Source organism: Laccaria bicolor, genomic scaffold (genome assembly GCF_000143565.1).
Source record: "Laccaria bicolor S238N-H82 LACBIscaffold_11 genomic scaffold, whole genome shotgun sequence".
In the NCBI taxonomy this organism is placed as follows: domain Eukaryota; kingdom Fungi; phylum Basidiomycota; class Agaricomycetes; order Agaricales; family Hydnangiaceae; genus Laccaria; species Laccaria bicolor.
This window is the reverse complement of record NW_001889882.1, coordinates 452,605-469,932: the sequence shown is the minus strand read 5'-3', so window position 1 is coordinate 469,932 and position 17,328 is coordinate 452,605. Positions and strand designations below refer to the sequence as shown.

The following is a 17,328-nucleotide window of genomic DNA, read 5'->3' as shown; positions in this document are numbered from 1 at the left end:
ATACTTACTTATTGAATAACCTGAAATTACGACCAAATCTCCACTGCTTAGGCCAGGGTATGAACATAAAGAGTTTTCGAGGCAAATTATATTGAACAAAGATACACGAGGAACTGTCGCCGTCATCATGAAACTCCTCTCTACGTAGAATGACTGTGATTGGAGCGATTAAGGAGGCTGTATAGTCTGTCCACCACATCATTAAAGGTGCGCCTCGTCCGTATTTCCTTGTGAAGCAAAACGCCAACATGAAACGAGGGAGCCGCTGTGGTGGTACAACTTGGGAATTTTGATTTAAAAATTGCGGCTTTATACATAATCAGTGCCGGCAAGTACCATTCCCACGGCATTCACTGCAAACGTGATGACGTTGTGAATTTCAAAACGTGTGCACTGCGCGTGTAGGGATGTTGTTATAATTTCTACTAGTAACTACTATACTCTCCCTTTTCCCATTTGATAAACGTCCACCATGTTTTCTTGGTTTTCAAATGTTTTCGGGAAACCACCGGTTCCCGCCTTGGACAAGATGCGGCTAGGGCCAGAGGGCGCAACGCAAAATCCACTCATGGTATTTTTTCTTACTCTACCCACCGTCGGTCCACGTCAATATATGTCTAGATCCAATTCTTCACTTGGGACGCCTTGCACGACACCCTGAGCTGGTGGAAACACGTCGAGGCTGAAATTCCACGCCTTGCCGAGCTTGGCGTCACTCAAATTTGGCTCCCTCCTCCTAACAAGGCTGCCGAGCCCGTATGTCCTGAGTACTATTTATATACGACAACGTTAATTCCGCTGTAGCATGGTCGCGGCTACGACGCGTATGACTTGGTGAGACCCGCCCTGCATTGCATACTGGTGGTGCTGAAACCCTGGCAGTGGGATTTAGGTGAATTCAACCAGAGGGGGACAGTGAAAACTCGATGGGGAACGCGAGAGGAATTGCTTAGTGCTTGCAAAACCGCGAGGGAGCATGGAATAGACATCCTCATAGATGCTGTCCTTAATGTGCGTTACACTTTTGACAGATCCTTCGTCCTCACATACCTTTGAACTCCCAAAGCACAAACTCGGCGCTGACGCAGTCGAAACGTTCTCCGCTGTTCCAGTCCAGTCGGAGAACCGACTGAAAAATGCTGGGCCTGCGAGAGAGATACAGGTGACCCCTTCCATTGTAGAGGCACTCTCAAATAACTCAAAAATGAAAAGGGTTGGACAGACTTTCACTTTCCAGGAAGGACAGAAAAGGTGTGTTTCTTTCAGATTTCGCGATCCAGCCTATATATGTGTTGGGCAGTACAGCGCCTTCCGTTGGACACAAGCTCACTTTACTGGTAACTTCTCTTGTCTTCTCTTTCTTCTGAACGGCAACGCGTTAACTCTGGCTTAGGGGTAGACTGGGATGATCGGAGCAAAACTAATGGAATATTCCGTCTCGTTGGTCCTGGCCATAAAGGCTGGTCGCGTCATGTTGATAGCGAACTTGGGAACTACGATTATTTATTGGGAGTTGATGTGTGTGGAGTTTCCTGATGATGAATTTCACCTTGCTAAAGCCGCCACAGATTGACCACCGTCACCCTGCTGTCCGAGAGGATCTTCTTAGCTGGGGTAAATGGATCCTGGAGGTCTGCGAAGTCATTCTCCGCGGTATAACCAATCTAAGTTCGATATCAGACTACAGGCGCATCGGGTTTCCGTCTTGACGCCATTAAGCACATAGACAAGAAATTTCTGCTTCACTGGGTCAGTCCGGACATTTCTTCTGACCTTCAAATACCGGACATCGTTTTAGATTCAGTCAACACGAGCAAGCTACGGAAATCCCAAAATGTTTGCTGTTTGTGCGTTCAATATATCCACTCTCGGTTATGCACAGGAAGCACTGAATCCCCCTTAGCCGAATACTGGTCTGGAAAGTGGGTTCTGCCAATGCCAGTTCATGATAGTCTGTTCATTTCATAAAGTCTCAAGTTGATTTTGCCGTATATCAAGGCGTTCAAGGGAGAGGTAAGTGCTACTCGCCATGAATATGCAGACAACTCAAGTGTAGTCGCAGACGGCGTTCTTTGACGTGCCATTACACATGAACTTCAACCAGGCTAGCCGACAAAGAGCTCGCTACGATCTGCGAAACCTTCTGAAGGATACCATCGTTCAAGTCAAGCCTGGCGACGCAGTGACTTTCGTGGATAACCATGAGTGAGCAGCATTTAATTGCTCCAAACATCATCTCAAACATTATTCTTCTAGTACTGTAAGCAGACGTATGTGACTCTGTGTCGTGTCTTGTGACTGAAAATCTTTCAGGTTGAGGGACAGAGTTTGGAAAGCTGGGTACATCTTTCGATTTGAACCTATCTTTCCTGTATGTCTCAACACATATACAGGTCGAAAGCCATTTCAAGGTGCAAGCATACTCGATCATCCTCCTCCGTGGTCCCGGATACCCGTACGTCCGACAGCTCCTCCCTACCCCCAGTATTGATTTCCCTGTTCCCATAGATGTGTCTTCTATGGAGATCTATACCCGAACAAAGAATGTTACAACGAAGAAGTTGCGCGGAATATCAAGTTGTTGATGGAGGCTCGGAAAATGTTCGCTTACGGAAATACGGAAGACTATTCTAGTGACAGGAACTGCATCGGCTTTATCCGAAGGGGAACTGCGACGCATCCTGGATGTGCTGTGATATTAAGCAATAAGCAAGAAGGGCTAGTCTCTTTTTTATAACCAAATTTCATTCAAGGCAACTAAATATCTTGGGATAGGTCAAAATCTCATGTCCACGAGCTTCGCATGAATGTTGGTAAGGTAAGTCATAACTACATCCGCGTCGTCTTGTTCAGTTGGCTGAACCCACTCCAGGAAAATGGAGGTTCAACTTATCGGAGCTACATGACGCAACATGGCCGAGTCGAGATAGATGCAGAAGGTTGGGGTACATTTTCGTGTTTCGCGAATTGTGTCCAGGTCTGGGTCAAGCTGGAGGGAGAGGCATAATTTGAACACTTCGATTCGTATACCAAAGTGCCTTATAGGGTAGATCCGATTTCGATGATCTTCAGACATTATATATACCAGCACTGAGCTCTATTATACCGCCATTTTATCATCGCCAGCTGGGCTAGCCCGACGCCACTCGCTATACAGATCTCGTATCTTCAGATTCTCGCCGTATTCGTCCTGAACTCCACGTCGTTGCGATCGCGTTTTGAGCTTTGGAAGTACCATGACTCTGCTCAATTCTATTGCCGCTGACTCTCTACCCAGCGCCACCAAATTCTGTCGATGATTTTCACCGTCAAAAAGTGCCGCAGTTTCTTCTAACGTCCGACCTGTGCAACAGATATTTCTTGATGCGGAGTGGCAGCAAACAACGTGGAAGGCCTACCTTTGGTTTCCACAATGAAAATTGCGACGAAGGCAAGCTCGACTATAAGCCAGGCACAATACACAATGTAGTATTGCCAGCCGATGGAAGCAAGCGCCCAAGGATTCACAAATTGGTTGAACGCTACAGTCAGCATTAACGTTATATTCTGATTGAAAGTGAGCAAAATATTATATCCATTCAGCATAGCAGAATGCGCACCATGACAGCAAAACCCTTCGCTCTGACTCTATATGGTAAGATCTCGAGGGTATATGCGACAACCAAAGGAGTATAGGCGATATCGTAGAAGAAATAGAAAATGAAAATTAGGGGTATCGTGGCTTGACCAAGGAATCAACACATTAACATGGACAACAACGGAGAAATTCTACCTATTGCAGCTGCGGAGGTATGGGCTGTGTTGTAGAGTGCTGTTGAGATCGTCCAAGCGGAAAAACCTAAAAGTTGGGATTGTTAAAAAATTGCTAAAGATGATTCAGGCGAGGTACGGACTGATGAGCATTCCACTGTTCGAAACTATAAAAAGTGTTCTCCGCCCTGCCCAATCGACCAACATAGAAGCTGACAGCGCAACCAAGAAGTTGAAAATCTGGACGATGAGAGGTAAGTTGACAAATGTGCACAAATTTCATAGATTCAGACCTGAAGGTTGCCATTGATTACTCCCTTAAAATATTTGTCAATGGCCAACCGCGAAAAATGACAAGAGACATACCTTTGCGGCTGTACTCGTGATACCGACACCATCCAATACTATATTGATGTAATAAGAGACTAAACCGTTGCCACTATAAGAAATCAGTTTATGCACGTCCGTTCAAAAAATTGATCCAAAAAAACAGACCTCCATTGCGAAAATATGGCGATGGCCATTATGATCATCATTCGTTTCCTATTGCCCGGCGTCGAGAACAGAGACCAGTATGACGTTCTCCGGTTAATCTCTGCCTCCATCTTGAGTGCATGCCGGATTTGAGCAATCTCAAACACCACCAATGGATCATGTTCGTTTCCACCATTTGCGTGATATTTTGCGAGGACTTTGCAAGCTTTTTCTTCCTTATTCAGTTGTTAGAAAATGACGGTGAAACAATGAAGGAGAATCTCACCAGTCCCCTGGAAATGAGCCATCGAGGAGACTCAGGAATGAACCTGACAGTGACGTAAGTTGTAGACATACCACTGACTATAACACCACAACTCACCAGACTGATGCGACTTGAACCAAAGGAAGAAAAGCTTGGACGAGGGTTGGCACACGCCACGACCACATACTTTCTTTGGTGTGTATATATGACCCGTAGCACACCTCGAAAAGGTTAAGTAACTGAGCCAAGAAGCCAAAGGGCAAGAGCTTACCCATGCTGAAATTATGCTGCCAAGATACCAGTTAGTGTTATACATGGAAGTGATTTTCCCGCGCTGATAAAGAAACGCCATCAATAAATGTAGAAGTCGAGGAAGGTCTGGTCCAAACCTGCGTTGGATACGACAGCTCTATCAGAAGAAGGGGAGCAGCATTCGAACAGAAGCATAGACCGAACCCAACTGTGTTAGATGAAGGTAGGATAAGAAGAAAAGGACATAAAAGGTCTGACTTACTTATTATCCGGGCACCGATCAGGGTTGCGACATTGGCAGAACCCGCCTGCAAACCCACCCCAGCAAACATAATTAATGACCCCAAGAATAATCCTGCGCGTCGGCCAAAGATATCAGAAACAAAAGGCGCGATTGGCAAGCCCTAGTGAGAGTCTCGTGAAAAGTTTCAGCAGAGGTCACAAATACCACGTACACATAGATTTCCAATAAACTGAGCAGAGTTGATGAAACCTGGAAAAAGTTATAAAATTTCTCACAGAGGCACATCGTTCAAATGGCGTACCCAGGAGCTTGCCTGAGGGATGGTCGAAATAACGTTGCCAGCCCGGCAAAATTTGTAGGCCTATAGTAATAGTTGAGTGGCATTGAGAGGATTCTTCTAGTGATCCTACCGTTGATAAGAGATGAATCGAGACCGTTGACGGCAGAGGTCATAAGAGGAATTAAGAGACATATGTTCAACATTATAATACCTGCATACCTTGAGTTGAGATCATGATATGCCAATATTAGCGCGGGTACACTTACCACGATTCCTCCACCATCTGCCTTTGTAGGTGAAGTCCACCACTGACGATTCAGGGAGTGCTCTTGAAGTCATATCTTTACTTTTTGCTCGCCAGACGGGGAAGACCTGCGCGTTCTCGTCGGGGGAGACCCTAGTTGAGGTGTCTAGCAGATTAAGAGAGTAGAGAAGAGAGCCAGGGCTTCAATTCACTGTCGCGCCATCCTCGCATCTCACTCGGATATACCTCGCTCGCGCGATCGTTGAATGGAGAGAAGCGTGACACGGTTTTTTATCATTATGGTCGTCACCAGCAATTTATTCGTGTGGTTGGTCCGCGTATGTAAGGTACTCGTCGCGAGAGTATGTAGAACAATTGCGATTTGACGGTTTTGGATGGACCTGCACCGTTCAACGTACTCAGCTCCAAGTCGATACTAGTAGCGAATGGGAGCTGCCAGTATCTAGTAAGGTTTCCAAATCGAGTTGTGTAAAAAGGCGTGCTTGCTCCTGATCCATATTATTCGCCGTTACCGTTCGTCAAGGGGAGGAGAACGTTGGGCGAACGCGCCATGATTTTCGGGAAACGCCTTAACCGGCGGTCATGTGAAATTGTGCACTGTGACGTCGTGACTCGGCTTACCCCGCGTCAGTCTTGAGCAGCTCTGTTTAGACCTTTATAGAGAGATGCCGGCCAACGGAACTTCAATACCCTCCTTCACTCTCATTGACTACCACCATGGGACAACCTACAGCAACTCCAGACTCGGTCAATAGTCTTACCGTGCACGACAATCGAACCGGGAAGGTGTACAATATTCCGTATGCGAACTGTTCTCGTGGTGCCGTTAGAGCTGCCTGACGTTTATGACAGGATAGTCGACAATAGTATTCCAGCGACTGCCTTCAAGACCATACAAGCACCGCGTGCGCCTGGCGAGAGGGAAGAGAACGAGACGGAGAAGGGTTTACGCGTTTCGGACAAGGGTTTCCTGAACACCGCTGTGTTGCGGAGTGAAATAACCTTCATTGACGGAGATGCCGGAAGTGAGTGTTTATTGTTTTTATTCGCGCTTCTCGCGTTTTTGACACAGATCAGTCCTTCGTTACAGGTATTATCTTTACACATTTGACATGTGGACCATGGTGTAACATTAAGCAGGGGATATCCTATCGAACAGCTCGCCCTCCACTCGTCCCATCTTGAAACAGGTAGCTTTCATTTTTATTTTCTATCGCACTGACCTAACTAAGTTACTCTTCCAGCATATCTACTCATTTACGGATCACTACCCACCAAGCCGCAATTCAAGATTTTTGAGACCGAAGTCTTGCACCACGGAGTAACCCACGCCGATGCGGAGCAATTTTGTCGATCCTTCCGGTGTGTATAGTTACATGGTGACATCCGACCTATTTCTTATGCACCCTTTTGTTTAGCTACGACGCCCATCCTATGGCAATTCTGACCAGCGCATTTGCCTATCTTGGTTCTTACTATGGGGAGGCCAACCCTTCTTTGCAAGGTTTTTCAGAAGTTTTCTACACTTCAATAGACGTAAACCTTGTCCTTAGGTCAGAGCCTCTATACAAGGGGCAACGCAGCCTCCCTGGAAATCATGGACAAGCAAATTTATAGGTTGATCGGAAAGGCCACTACGCTTGCTGCGTATGTTAATATCCTTCAGGTCTTGCTATTGTTAATAAGAGTACAGCATGGCGTACCGCGTCCGTCAGGGCCGAGAATTTGTGACGCCCCCCACAGGGTTGAGTTATACTGGCTCGTGAGTTTTGGCGTTACTAGATGTTACCAGGTCTCAAACTATCCCTCAGTTTTCTGTACCAGATGGATCATCTCGGGGAAGAAAACTATACCCCAAATCCCATTCTCGAAAAAGCTCTGGATGTTCTCTTCTTATTACATGCTGACCACGAAATGAATGCGTCATCGACAACGGTTTTGCAAACTGGAAGTTCCCTTGTCGATCCATACTCTGCCATTGCGTAGGTTTGATAATCATGAACTCGAGGTTCGGATTTTGAACACCACTTTTGCAGGGCTGGTTGTGCATCATTATAGTAAGTCTTCTTGACCCTACAGTCGGATACACGTCAATGACGTAAGTTTAGTGGACCCCTTCATGGTACTTTTATCGTCGTTATCTCCTGAACGAGTATTGATTGGAATAGGTGGCGCGAACGAGGCTGTTATTCGCATGCTGATCTCTATTGGAAAGTGGGTAGCGCATCATCATATGCACTGTCGCGATTTGACTACGTATGCAGGCCCGAAAATGTCCCCGCTTTCCTTGAGGCTGTCAAGAAGAGGGAAAAGGTGCTATCCGGATTTGGTCATCGAGTCTACAAAACCGTGAGTTGTACGCTGCAACGACTTCGGGCTGCTGCTGATTTTACGATGCAGTCGGATCCTCGTTCATTTATTGTGAGAAAAACTGCGGACGAAGTGTTCAAGATGTATGCATACCTGTTTTGACTTGGACATCAGCTCTGACCGTTATAAATAGCACAGGCAAAGATGAACTCCTTGAAACGGCCATGGCTTTGCATGCTGCCGCTATGAAGGACGAATACTTCATCAAACGCAAGCTAGCTCCCAATGTTGATTTCTGGTGCGTGTGTTAACGATGCTTCGCCCGTTTATTTTTAACTGATGACCTTGTAGGAGGTAAAGTGGCCTAGTTCTAGTGAAAGGACAGTCGCTCACGAAACTGCAGTGGTTTGATCTACCGCGCGATGGGTGAAGTCGCTTATCCCTGTGCATCACTCGATACTAACAGCGCCTGCAGGTTTCCCTCTTGATTTTTTCCCGGTTTTATTCGCTGTGCCAAGAGTCGTTGGATGGCTGGCACATTGGCGGCAGGTAGGCATTGCACAGCTCTCCTCGTCTATTCGTTCATCAAGTTGATTGATCTGTAACAGATGATGCTTCAAGAGGGCGGTGTAAAAATCTGGCGACCGCGTCAAGTGAGTCGATGGATATTTTTCCGTGCATTCTCGATAAATAATCCCATCGACATCAGATTTATGTTGGTGCAAGCAAACGTGATTATGTTCCGATTGACGAGCGGGTTGCTGTTGAGGGACTCCGAAAAGGCCCATCTGCCATTTCACACTCGGGGTGAGTAGTCCATGCAGCAAATCACCTTGGCAGTTAGTGACCATGGCAACATTTTGTTTGTTTATAGAATTACGAAGAGGACAATGCTTGCGACATTCAAAGGAAAGGCGACGGCAAAGCTGTAGACAGTGTAGCAATGACAATGCATGTCGTAGAACACACCTATCTGAATACTCAGTATTGAAAAGGGAGAGAATGGGGAAGTGAGGTAGTAAGGCACAGGTATTGTGCTGTGTTTGTACGCCAAGTGAGGTATAGATTGGACAACATCAAAGTTTGATTTTATTCCTTCTTCTCCCAACGTCCTCGTCCTTCTTTCCGCCGCGAGCCCCTCCGAGTTTCCTCCTAAACCCTCTCACCCTCCTCTCTGAAGAAATGTACTCCACACTCCTTACTGTCGCTCTCTTCGTCGCCCCCCTCATTCAAGGTGCCCTCGCCGACTTTGCCATTAGCTCTCCAGCTCTCGTTCAGGTGAGTTTATACCCCACAAATTATTCCTTGAATCGCTCAAACTCAAAGCCCATCTTGTTCACTCCAGTGCCAATCCAGCAAGATCTCATGGTCAGCGACCACCGGCCCTTATAACCTTATCGTCGTTGCTGCCGACCAGCCTTGCGGTGACGCCCTGTTCGTGTCACCTTTCCAGAAACGCGTCTGGAAAATAAACTGACGACCTCTGCGAACTCTAGAGTGGACATCGGTGATTTCGACGGCACCGTCACTAACTGGGTTGCCGCTCTTCCGGCCGGCAAGCAGGTCGTCCTCTCCCTCGTAGATGCCCAGGACAACGAGGCATGGAGCAAAACGGTAAGCTTATATTTACTTCCGTTTCAGCGTTTTCTAAGTTTCATATCATTAGATCACTATTGGTGCAAGTAGCGATACCTCCTGCCTCCCTGCTGCGCTGAAGCCCGCAGGTTCCTCGTCCACTTCGTAAGCAGGTTTATCCGTCAAGTTCACTTATATTCTTATTCTCTTTTAGCAAATCTACCAGCGGCTCGCCCACACCCGGTGTCGCAGCCGCGGCTGCCTCTAGCCCATCTCCTTCCCAAAGCGTTGTACCCGTTGGTGCTGCCAACGCCGGAACAAACCCCTTCTCAAGTGGAGCCTCAGCGCGCCAAGCCAGTACGCCTGTCATGGTCCTCGCCGCAGTCGCGGCCGCCATTGCCATGTCGCTCTGATGATACCCTTTTTGACTGGATCATGGTGTAGTTTCCCTTCTCGCCTGACTCGGCGCTGGTCTTGTTGTTTTTCTAGGATTTCGCTAACGGCGCATAAGCGGTTGTTGTTAAATACGATTCTGATCTCAGGAGATTCTTGACGACATGATGACGATTTGTACGAGGGTTTCATATGGGTTATTCTCTACATCGCATCCACGTTGAGCTGGACGACCTTTACATTTCTATCTACCGCACCAATAGCTGGTTCTTCTACCTACCTATCTTTATTTTGCCCATATACCCCTCATTGATTCTATCCACATGTCGCATCGGTAGAAGTGCAATTAACTGTACCTTGACGATCGAATTTTGAACGCCTCTGAACAAAATAATTCTGACGCTTTGGATTGAACCACCATGACATCGGAGACCGACTGGCATACTGTGTACGCGATTGCTTTCCAGGCATCATCTTAAGGCTACTAACAAGATCGAGGCCCATCCAGATCCGTGAAAATTCCACTCGCCTCATCGAAGCATGCTCTTATCGCAAAGCAAGTCATTGAGGTTGACCCAGAGCTTCAACCACAGGCTGTAAAACGGACGTTATCAGTTGACGACAATCTTCTAATCGCGTGGGTCTCGCCACTACGCCATATTTTTCTTCTTGAGATGAATAAATTGTTGCAGAACGTTCCAAACTCTCACTGTACGATTGGCTCGTTTGACGCTGAATGCCTTTTTGGAGAATGTAGATTTGGTGATTCGTACGATAGAACATTTTGGTGAAGAGGCAGAGAACCGACCATCGTAGGACTAGTACTAGGTCACGATTCATTAGCAGAAACGCAAGAAACATCTGAAAAAGGACGATGGTCCGTCTGCATGCAAAGTACAGAGTAGTTATGTGTGCGCAAAACAATAGTTGGTGGTGATGTTATCTTCTCTTCATCTGTGATTGATTCTCTCGCAATGCTTACTCCTCCTTGCCCTCCTCTTCGCTCTCAGCCTTCTTGGCCTTTTTCTTGCTCTTCTTGTTCTCCCGCAAGTTCCTTGCGAGCAACGATTTCAATTCCTCGTCCTCTAGCTCCTTTGTCGTCTTCACGAGGTCTGGCTTGTACCACACGGGCGGGTGCGTGATTAACGAAGGCCCACCGGGGAGAAGCGCAATCGTAAAGTGGAAACCAGCCACGAATGTATTCGCGGGAGTGTAGCTGAACGTCGAATTAAATTGAAGGAAGCGCTGGCAGTAAAATGTACTTACATCACTTCGTAAGGCTTCACGAGACGATGCTGGACAGCTTCTTGCAAGCCCATGCGAGAACGTTTTTCGTCTTCGAGTGTACGGACATTGAAAGGGAAGGCCCCAGCTTTCTTTTGGACTTCAGAAAATACCGCGCGCGAGTTTTTCATCTTCAGTTGGTATGTTACGGATGAGTCTCTTTGATAGATGGTCGTCCGCGACTCTTCGGAACGAGCCTAGGTTAGAATAAGTGCTCTGTGTTTGACTGCAGCTCATAGTATTGTCATACCTTTCCATCTTCACCGGAAGAGATTAGGATATCGATACCGTAAACCTCACCTTCAGCGAAGGTGGCGGCTTCAAAGTCACGCTTCTGCGATTCGCTTGGGTTCAGAATAACGCGTTTTTTCCCGTCGATAACGTTCTGCGTTTGTTGACAGGAGAGCATACCTGTCAAATAAAATTTATAAACGCTATACGTGACTCGAAATGGCACGTACCCTCGACGGGTTTGCAATCCCAAGCCGCGGAAGTACGGCCAACAATTTCAGTGACGGCCCAATTCCTATTCCCAACCTTGACGGTTCGCATAGCAGCTTCAGCGGCATGCCAAGCTGCTTTGAGGACATCAGCGCGACGACCCGTGATGGGATTTTCAGCGCTGGCTCCCACAACGATGGTCTCCGCGCTGATCGCAGCAAACCCATCGATGTGGGCACCAAGTTGCAGCTTTACAACATCGTCCTTAGCAAGAACTTGAGTTGCCTGAGGATCTGATCTGAAGAAATCACGTAAAACTGCGAGGTCAATACAAGCGAGACAAAATTGAAACTCGGACGACTCAACGCAAGGGGGGAGAAGTGCGCAACGGCGTTGTTGACGGAGATACAGGTGGGGAAAGCAACGCCTAACGTGTAGATTGCTTAGAAAATTGCTTGGGAGATGGCAGGCAAAAAGAACACACCTTTGGTTATTTTTGTACCTTTGACTGCCTTGTTATACACCGCTCCAGTGCCCTGTTCAATAAGTTTATCGCCCTCGATACATAGATCGATGACTTTCGCTCCTTCAACGATTAATTCTATGAGTTTCTTGGCGACCTGGTTGACGATGTCTGCTGCTGTCTAGATAGAATACGATTAATTTTCACTTGAGCCAGATCCTAGATCACGATGATCTCACCTTGTATTTCGTCAGATCAGCCTCAGCGATGGACGGAGCCTTCTTCTCGACAACTTCGGGTGCAGCGGGCTTTTCAGTATCAGACATCGCGTCTATATTGTGATAAAAGTGGCGGTCGTTGGGGGTAAGATGGATGGAAAGTTGGAGAGAACACTTCCATATCGGGACATCGGCAACGGACGCTTGTGGACCGTGCTGCTCTTGTGACTTGTTAGTAGGCTCGAAAACAAAGCATATTCCTGAGGATACAAGTAAAGTGAGGATATATGACGCCTACTGGTACACCTACGATATAGATCCGCATTAACAACAATAAATGACAGTATAGCAATATGCGACGGAAAGCAAAATGACAGAGATAAAGGCCAACGGGTCAAGCGGTCGGAATCTCATGAGACGTCGGTCATGACTTGGGTTTCCAAGCCACAAAAGCGCGAATCGATCTGCATAGATCTTCAGAATCGGTGGGTTCTACTGAAGGACCGTTTAGAGAAGACTTGTTATTTTCCAAGTTAGATCTCCAATGTCGCCAGTCTGGCCGGTCCCCAGGGGTTTCGGGCCACGAGATACCGACAAGATGGTTTCGCATGCTAATACGGTCCGTCATGTCGCTGCGTCCAAAGTCAAAAGCGTGATCGGAAACTGGAATTGCTCACTCACTTTTCCCAATCGAGCCAGTCCGCGTCAAAGAAAGCGCGAGGGGAGGGATCAGTTGAAGCATCCTGACTGGAAAGGTATCGCTTTGTAAGTAATGATGGATCGTCATGGTACATTGTCTCATATTCTTCCCAAATGGCGTCTTCACAGGCTTTTACGGTGTGGAATGTCTTGGCTAGATGCATAGGTGCCCTAAGTGATGTGCTAGGTTGGGCATCGAGCTGGGTCGAACGAACACAGAATCCATCTGCCTTCATCGACCTTGATGATGGGGATGGCTTCAAGTCGAAGGGATTGTTGGAGTTTGCTCGTCGTAGAGGCATGAATGAGTCATGGGAGGGTCGTGGTTTCAATTGGGGAGCGGTCCCGCTATTCGGAGGAAGGGGTACTTGGAAGAGCGGAAACGTCTGTACGTTGACAAAAGAGGAGCTCGAGATGTAAAATGGGAGAACAGAGAGAAGCTTTGACGGAATAAATCGACGGGAAAGCATGGCTTCCCACGCCGCTTTCAAGAGTGTATGATCTTGTGGATGCTTAAGCTCCCTGGATGTCGTGCAGTCGGCACTAGAAATAAGGGTGATGTTGGAGGATAGTTGATCGACAGCCATGGACTTTCTTTTCGGATCATCAAGTTTCAAAGCCTTGTAAATTTTGTTAGCTGTCCCACTTGAGATGGTCCGCCACCGCTCTTCAGGTGATTCAGGGCATAGAGTTGTCGAGCTTGAGCATGAGGCCACTGAAAGAAAGGAAGAAGCTTGTGACAGATGCGACGGTTGTCGAGGACGAAAAGTTGAGCAAGGAAATATGAGATCTTCTTCTACAATCTTAAAGCGCATGTTAGCAAATGGATGGCTAATAATTTTAAACGAACAAACCTCGACTACTGCACCAGGCTTCATGACACGATAAACTTCCTAAATGGTGGATGTAAATGACTGTAAAAGGCAAAAAGCAATCCATTAAAAATACCTCCAAGAGATGTTGCCACTGCTCGGCCATAAGTAAGAAGAACAGCAGGTATTATGCTCGAGCTCACCTCGTCTTCTGGTACACCAAGGCCAATGCCAACAATGCGGACATAATCAAAGAGTTGCGGAGGGAAGGGAAGGCCTTCTAGACTGTAAAGCCACGACTCTGTCAGCAGGAACTCTTTGGGACAAACGAATTCTTACAAATCTCCTTGCTGCCAGAAAACGCGTTTCTCAAATTCTTTACGAATTTTGCGAGCGTCCGGGTACAGGTGAAACATATCAAAGCCAGTAATTTTGCTGTTCTAGACAATACGGTTCAGACAAGTAAGCGATAGACGAGGATGGAGGAACGAACGGGCCACTGCTTGGCGGCTTCCATGACCCAATGGCCACCTCCACAACCCAAATCCAAGACATATTCCGGCGGAGTGTCGAATTGGTGCATAGTTAAGCTTCCACGGCACCCGACAAGAAACATATGGTACCAAATGTCGCTATTCAGCGCGTCAGATACTCGAAACTGTGGATGCCAGTGCTACTCACAAGTTGACCAGGTCAAACGAATATTCCAGAGGATACACGATCTCGCCCTGCTTCCGGTTTCGGACTTTGCGCTTGAGAAGCTGCTCTTCTACGTCTCTGGACATGATGTCGGGCGGGAGGGATTCAAGTTGAGGATGTCAAAGGGCATCAGGAGCCATACTTATTATGTGTAGAAATAAATGTGATCAATTTTGCCTGTGTTGGAATTCTGGAAGACAGGGTCTGCTTGGAAATGTAAGGGCTCTGCGGCACTTTACTTACAAAAGGGTTTGCAAAAGCGTAAGGGTCTTTCCGAACCGCGTTAGCTCACAAGTGGTGACAGACCACGTGCTGAGTTCCCCGTTCTTTCACTTCCGCAGCCATGTCCAACACTGTGCTTCGTCGAGCAGCACTGGTTGCTTCGCGCCCTTTTGCTCGCACAGCTTCGTTTGCAAGGGCGTACGCAACGCCGTCTCAGGAGCCTGATCCACAACTCAATGGCTACCCGCAATTACCCTACATCTCGAGGCAGTACCTCCCACCTAGACCATGGCAGGACCCACTTATGAGGCGCAATTTTGGTGATACGGTCAGTCGAGCTGCCCTCGGATGCCTCGAAGTTTTACGAACACTTCCCCGATATAGCTTCCAGAACAGGAGGAGGTTCTATCTATGTGGGGACCCGATATCCCTCCGATTGCCCCCCAAGCCGCCCTCCGACAGCTGCTTCTAGCTTTTGCTGGTTTCGCTACATTTGGTTTCGTTGTGAAGAACTACGTGGTACCAGACGCACCTGCGATTCGTCGAGAGTATCCTTATTCTGGTCTTGTCCAAGAGCTGGGTGGTTTAGAAGAAAACAAGGTTGGTATTTGTGAATCCCTGGTCTAGTTTCATTCTAATCATTCTAACAATCCTCTGTGTAGGCAAGGGAGGAAAGTCTCGTAGATTAAAGGATGGAATGAGTTCACTTGTAGATATATCATCCATTTTTGATGCGCCCAAAAGAGGTCCGATTGATTCGTGGGTCTAGAAATGGAATGTTTGAATCCATCCTTGACGATCTTTCATTTCAATCCGTTGACGGAAGCGCCCAGCTCTGAGGAATCAGGATGACCGTTGCCATTCCTCGCGTTCACCCACCCTACAAGGTCTTCTCACGGTACTCACCACCCTTTTCTCTTGTGAATTCTGTATTCCGTCACTCCCCTGTACTTACCGCAGTAGACCTCTTTCAATACCCACCGGTTTTCAAAGGTGGCCAAGGCCTATTCAATGATTGCGGCTTCTGTCAATTCTGGCGGCCATGTGCACTCCCGCAACTTTCTGCATTCCCGCTTTCATTCTCTTTCATTGCTTTCCTTTATGAGAGTTTTTGCCCTATTTGAAGTTCCAGGGTCTGGCTTTTGGTCGGCATGTGCCAGATAAAGGTGGATTAATAGCCTGCCAATTAGTTCCTTTCTTCCAATTTCCCCTGAGTCCCCAACTCCAACACAGGGACACGAGTCTCTTTCTGCACTCTTGGCGCTAAACTGGGGTGTAAAAAAACTGTGATGAAGCTGGAGGTACAGGGTGCCACAGGCACCGCAATCACCGTGTAGATATACTTCCGGATCGAGGCAGGACAGGGCGGTATAGCGTCATGGCACAAGACTCATTCAGACCCATTCCTCAATAGCTGGCATGGGAGACACCAAATCGCGTTCTAGCCGGGAGTCGGGACACCAGCCAAATGTAAGTGCTATTCGGTCCAGTTGGGATGTGGGTAGTAAGATTCATTTGTTACTTATCTACTGGTAATCCTCGCTAGATATCATCAGTGTGATTTGAACTCCGAAATCACAGCACTTGCCTTGAAAGTTGAGACCAACTGTGGATTCCGAGTCTCGACCTGAACTCTTTGACAACCTTTGTTCCAACTTTTATTCTGCCTAGCATGGCTTCTGGGACAAGGAAGAGATATGCTCTCGACCTTGACGATATAATGTCCTTTCCTAATGCTGACACTTTGCCTGTATTCCCACCAAAAGAAGGGGAGAGCTGGATAATGCTTATGGAGGTACAAATCATCGTACCAAAGTCGGAACGTTCATTAATATTGTCACTGACTTAGAATATGGTTCTTCCATTCTAGATCACTGCAGACAGATCTCTCTTGCGTCCAGTATATGCAGTAAGAGATGTTACTCAAGCCAAATTCCTCGTCGCTCTGCATACACCCAACCCGAGAGAGGATGCCCAGAACTTTAAAGTTGGCCACACGCTTTGCATCACTGCGACCAGAGCACGTCCTCCTCAGTACTTGGGTGGTCACGGGCAGATTGGGTACAGGATTGAGGATCCCAGCACAATTCAGGTATGAAGAATTAATACTTCAACCCAAATATAACCTTAGGTGACGGCTTATGATATTTTTAGATTCTCCCTGTATCGCTCGCTGGGCTCTGGGAAATCAACGCATCACTTAAGGAACGTAGCGATAGAGGCAATCTTCTCAAATGCAACCTTTGTAATTCCACATGCAAGTCGGGTTGCGGTACCTGCAAAGCACGCTACTGCTCAAAGGTTCGTTCAGCCTCAGCCTTATCCCTTGCTAAAAGATCGACATGAAACGGAATCTTTAGGAATGCCAAAGAAGTGATTGGCCACAACACAAGAGAAAATGTGTTGTTATGAGGGCGTTACATGGGTGGAATAGGACTGATTTCGGCTAGGGAAAGTGAAACCCCACTGAGCGTTCTCTTCGTCGCAAAGGTTAAGGTTAGCGGATATCATTAGACCCAAGTCTGATGTTATGTATCTATCACGCTTGGCTGTGTCATCGCGGTGATCTCTGGGTAATCCTCGCTAGATATCATACATGAGTCTCTCGGTCGTGAATCAAGTAATGAGCAACGTTATTTGAACGTTATACAAAAGAGTCTCGTAGTAGTTGCTAACACGTGA

General features: G+C 47.2%; 9 protein-coding genes across 9 annotated transcripts; 6 read left to right on the top strand and 3 right to left on the bottom strand.

Annotated features, from left to right (window-relative positions):
* Positions 1-472: 472 nt before the first annotated feature.
* LACBIDRAFT_297021 (glycoside hydrolase family 13 protein) lies at positions 473-3,007 on the top strand (the record flags this gene model as incomplete). Its single annotated transcript, XM_001880830.1, has 20 exons — positions 473-571; positions 622-756; positions 805-834; positions 883-1,011; positions 1,067-1,162; positions 1,213-1,251; positions 1,301-1,337; positions 1,394-1,518; positions 1,569-1,631; positions 1,681-1,749; positions 1,799-1,847; positions 1,904-1,922; positions 1,971-2,013; positions 2,063-2,205; positions 2,257-2,260; positions 2,314-2,340; positions 2,394-2,455; positions 2,509-2,718; positions 2,776-2,818; positions 2,873-3,007. The coding sequence occupies 20 exons, from the start codon at positions 473-475 to the stop codon at positions 3,005-3,007; spliced, it is 1,557 nt and encodes a 518-aa protein (XP_001880865.1).
* A 93-nt stretch (positions 3,008-3,100) lies between these two features.
* Positions 3,101-5,604, bottom strand: LACBIDRAFT_249535 (uncharacterized protein; the record flags this gene model as incomplete). The annotated part of the gene is made up of 17 exons (XM_001880594.1): positions 3,101-3,342; positions 3,399-3,546; positions 3,600-3,721; positions 3,773-3,838; positions 3,894-3,990; positions 4,044-4,063; positions 4,113-4,189; positions 4,246-4,460; positions 4,511-4,553; positions 4,607-4,710; positions 4,761-4,823; positions 4,879-4,949; positions 5,004-5,145; positions 5,197-5,234; positions 5,287-5,346; positions 5,396-5,476; positions 5,532-5,604. 17 exons carry the CDS (start codon positions 5,602-5,604, stop codon positions 3,101-3,103), a joined length of 1,662 nt encoding a protein of 553 aa, XP_001880629.1.
* Positions 5,605-6,247: 643 nt separating this feature from the next.
* On the top strand, positions 6,248-8,651 carry LACBIDRAFT_297019 (peroxysomal citrate synthase; the record flags this gene model as incomplete). The annotated part of the gene is made up of 20 exons (XM_001880829.1): positions 6,248-6,330; positions 6,383-6,555; positions 6,608-6,620; positions 6,671-6,720; positions 6,775-6,892; positions 6,949-7,034; positions 7,084-7,177; positions 7,224-7,292; positions 7,342-7,512; positions 7,567-7,587; positions 7,639-7,652; positions 7,699-7,744; positions 7,795-7,879; positions 7,931-7,983; positions 8,034-8,138; positions 8,192-8,194; positions 8,244-8,266; positions 8,316-8,389; positions 8,449-8,493; positions 8,550-8,651. 20 exons carry the CDS (start codon positions 6,248-6,250, stop codon positions 8,649-8,651), a joined length of 1,428 nt encoding a protein of 475 aa, XP_001880864.1.
* Positions 8,652-8,947: 296 nt separating this feature from the next.
* LACBIDRAFT_294150 (uncharacterized protein) lies at positions 8,948-10,177 on the top strand. Its single transcript, XM_001880828.1, has 5 exons — positions 8,948-9,118; positions 9,186-9,274; positions 9,337-9,454; positions 9,507-9,580; positions 9,630-10,177. The coding sequence occupies exons 1-5, from the start codon at positions 9,023-9,025 to the stop codon at positions 9,826-9,828; spliced, it is 576 nt and encodes a 191-aa protein (XP_001880863.1). The 5' UTR covers positions 8,948-9,022; the 3' UTR covers positions 9,829-10,177.
* Positions 10,178-10,227: 50 nt separating this feature from the next.
* LACBIDRAFT_249568 (uncharacterized protein) lies at positions 10,228-10,624 on the top strand (the record flags this gene model as incomplete). Its single annotated transcript, XM_001880827.1, has 3 exons — positions 10,228-10,256; positions 10,317-10,445; positions 10,501-10,624. 3 exons carry the CDS (start codon positions 10,228-10,230, stop codon positions 10,622-10,624), a joined length of 282 nt encoding a protein of 93 aa, XP_001880862.1.
* Positions 10,624-12,322, bottom strand: LACBIDRAFT_190518 (uncharacterized protein; the record flags this gene model as incomplete). The annotated part of the gene is made up of 7 exons (XM_001880593.1): positions 10,624-11,024; positions 11,075-11,289; positions 11,343-11,503; positions 11,554-11,831; positions 11,900-11,960; positions 12,018-12,177; positions 12,236-12,322. 7 exons carry the CDS (start codon positions 12,320-12,322, stop codon positions 10,787-10,789), a joined length of 1,200 nt encoding a protein of 399 aa, XP_001880628.1. The 3' UTR covers positions 10,624-10,786.
* A 316-nt stretch (positions 12,323-12,638) lies between these two features.
* Positions 12,639-14,510, bottom strand: LACBIDRAFT_297014 (uncharacterized protein; the record flags this gene model as incomplete). Its single annotated transcript, XM_001880592.1, has 8 exons — positions 12,639-12,846; positions 12,896-13,716; positions 13,768-13,806; positions 13,862-13,879; positions 13,929-14,010; positions 14,065-14,165; positions 14,219-14,357; positions 14,407-14,510. 8 exons carry the CDS (start codon positions 14,508-14,510, stop codon positions 12,639-12,641), a joined length of 1,512 nt encoding a protein of 503 aa, XP_001880627.1.
* Positions 14,511-14,738: 228 nt separating this feature from the next.
* Positions 14,739-15,455, top strand: LACBIDRAFT_294148 (uncharacterized protein). The gene is made up of 3 exons (XM_001880826.1): positions 14,739-14,974; positions 15,031-15,246; positions 15,309-15,455. Exons 1-3 carry the CDS (start codon positions 14,768-14,770, stop codon positions 15,333-15,335), a joined length of 450 nt encoding a protein of 149 aa, XP_001880861.1. The 5' UTR covers positions 14,739-14,767; the 3' UTR covers positions 15,336-15,455.
* An 863-nt stretch (positions 15,456-16,318) lies between these two features.
* On the top strand, positions 16,319-17,096 carry LACBIDRAFT_297012 (uncharacterized protein; the record flags this gene model as incomplete). Its single annotated transcript, XM_001880825.1, has 4 exons — positions 16,319-16,441; positions 16,517-16,738; positions 16,801-16,947; positions 17,007-17,096. The coding sequence occupies 4 exons, from the start codon at positions 16,319-16,321 to the stop codon at positions 17,094-17,096; spliced, it is 582 nt and encodes a 193-aa protein (XP_001880860.1).
* Positions 17,097-17,328: the final 232 nt, after the last annotated feature.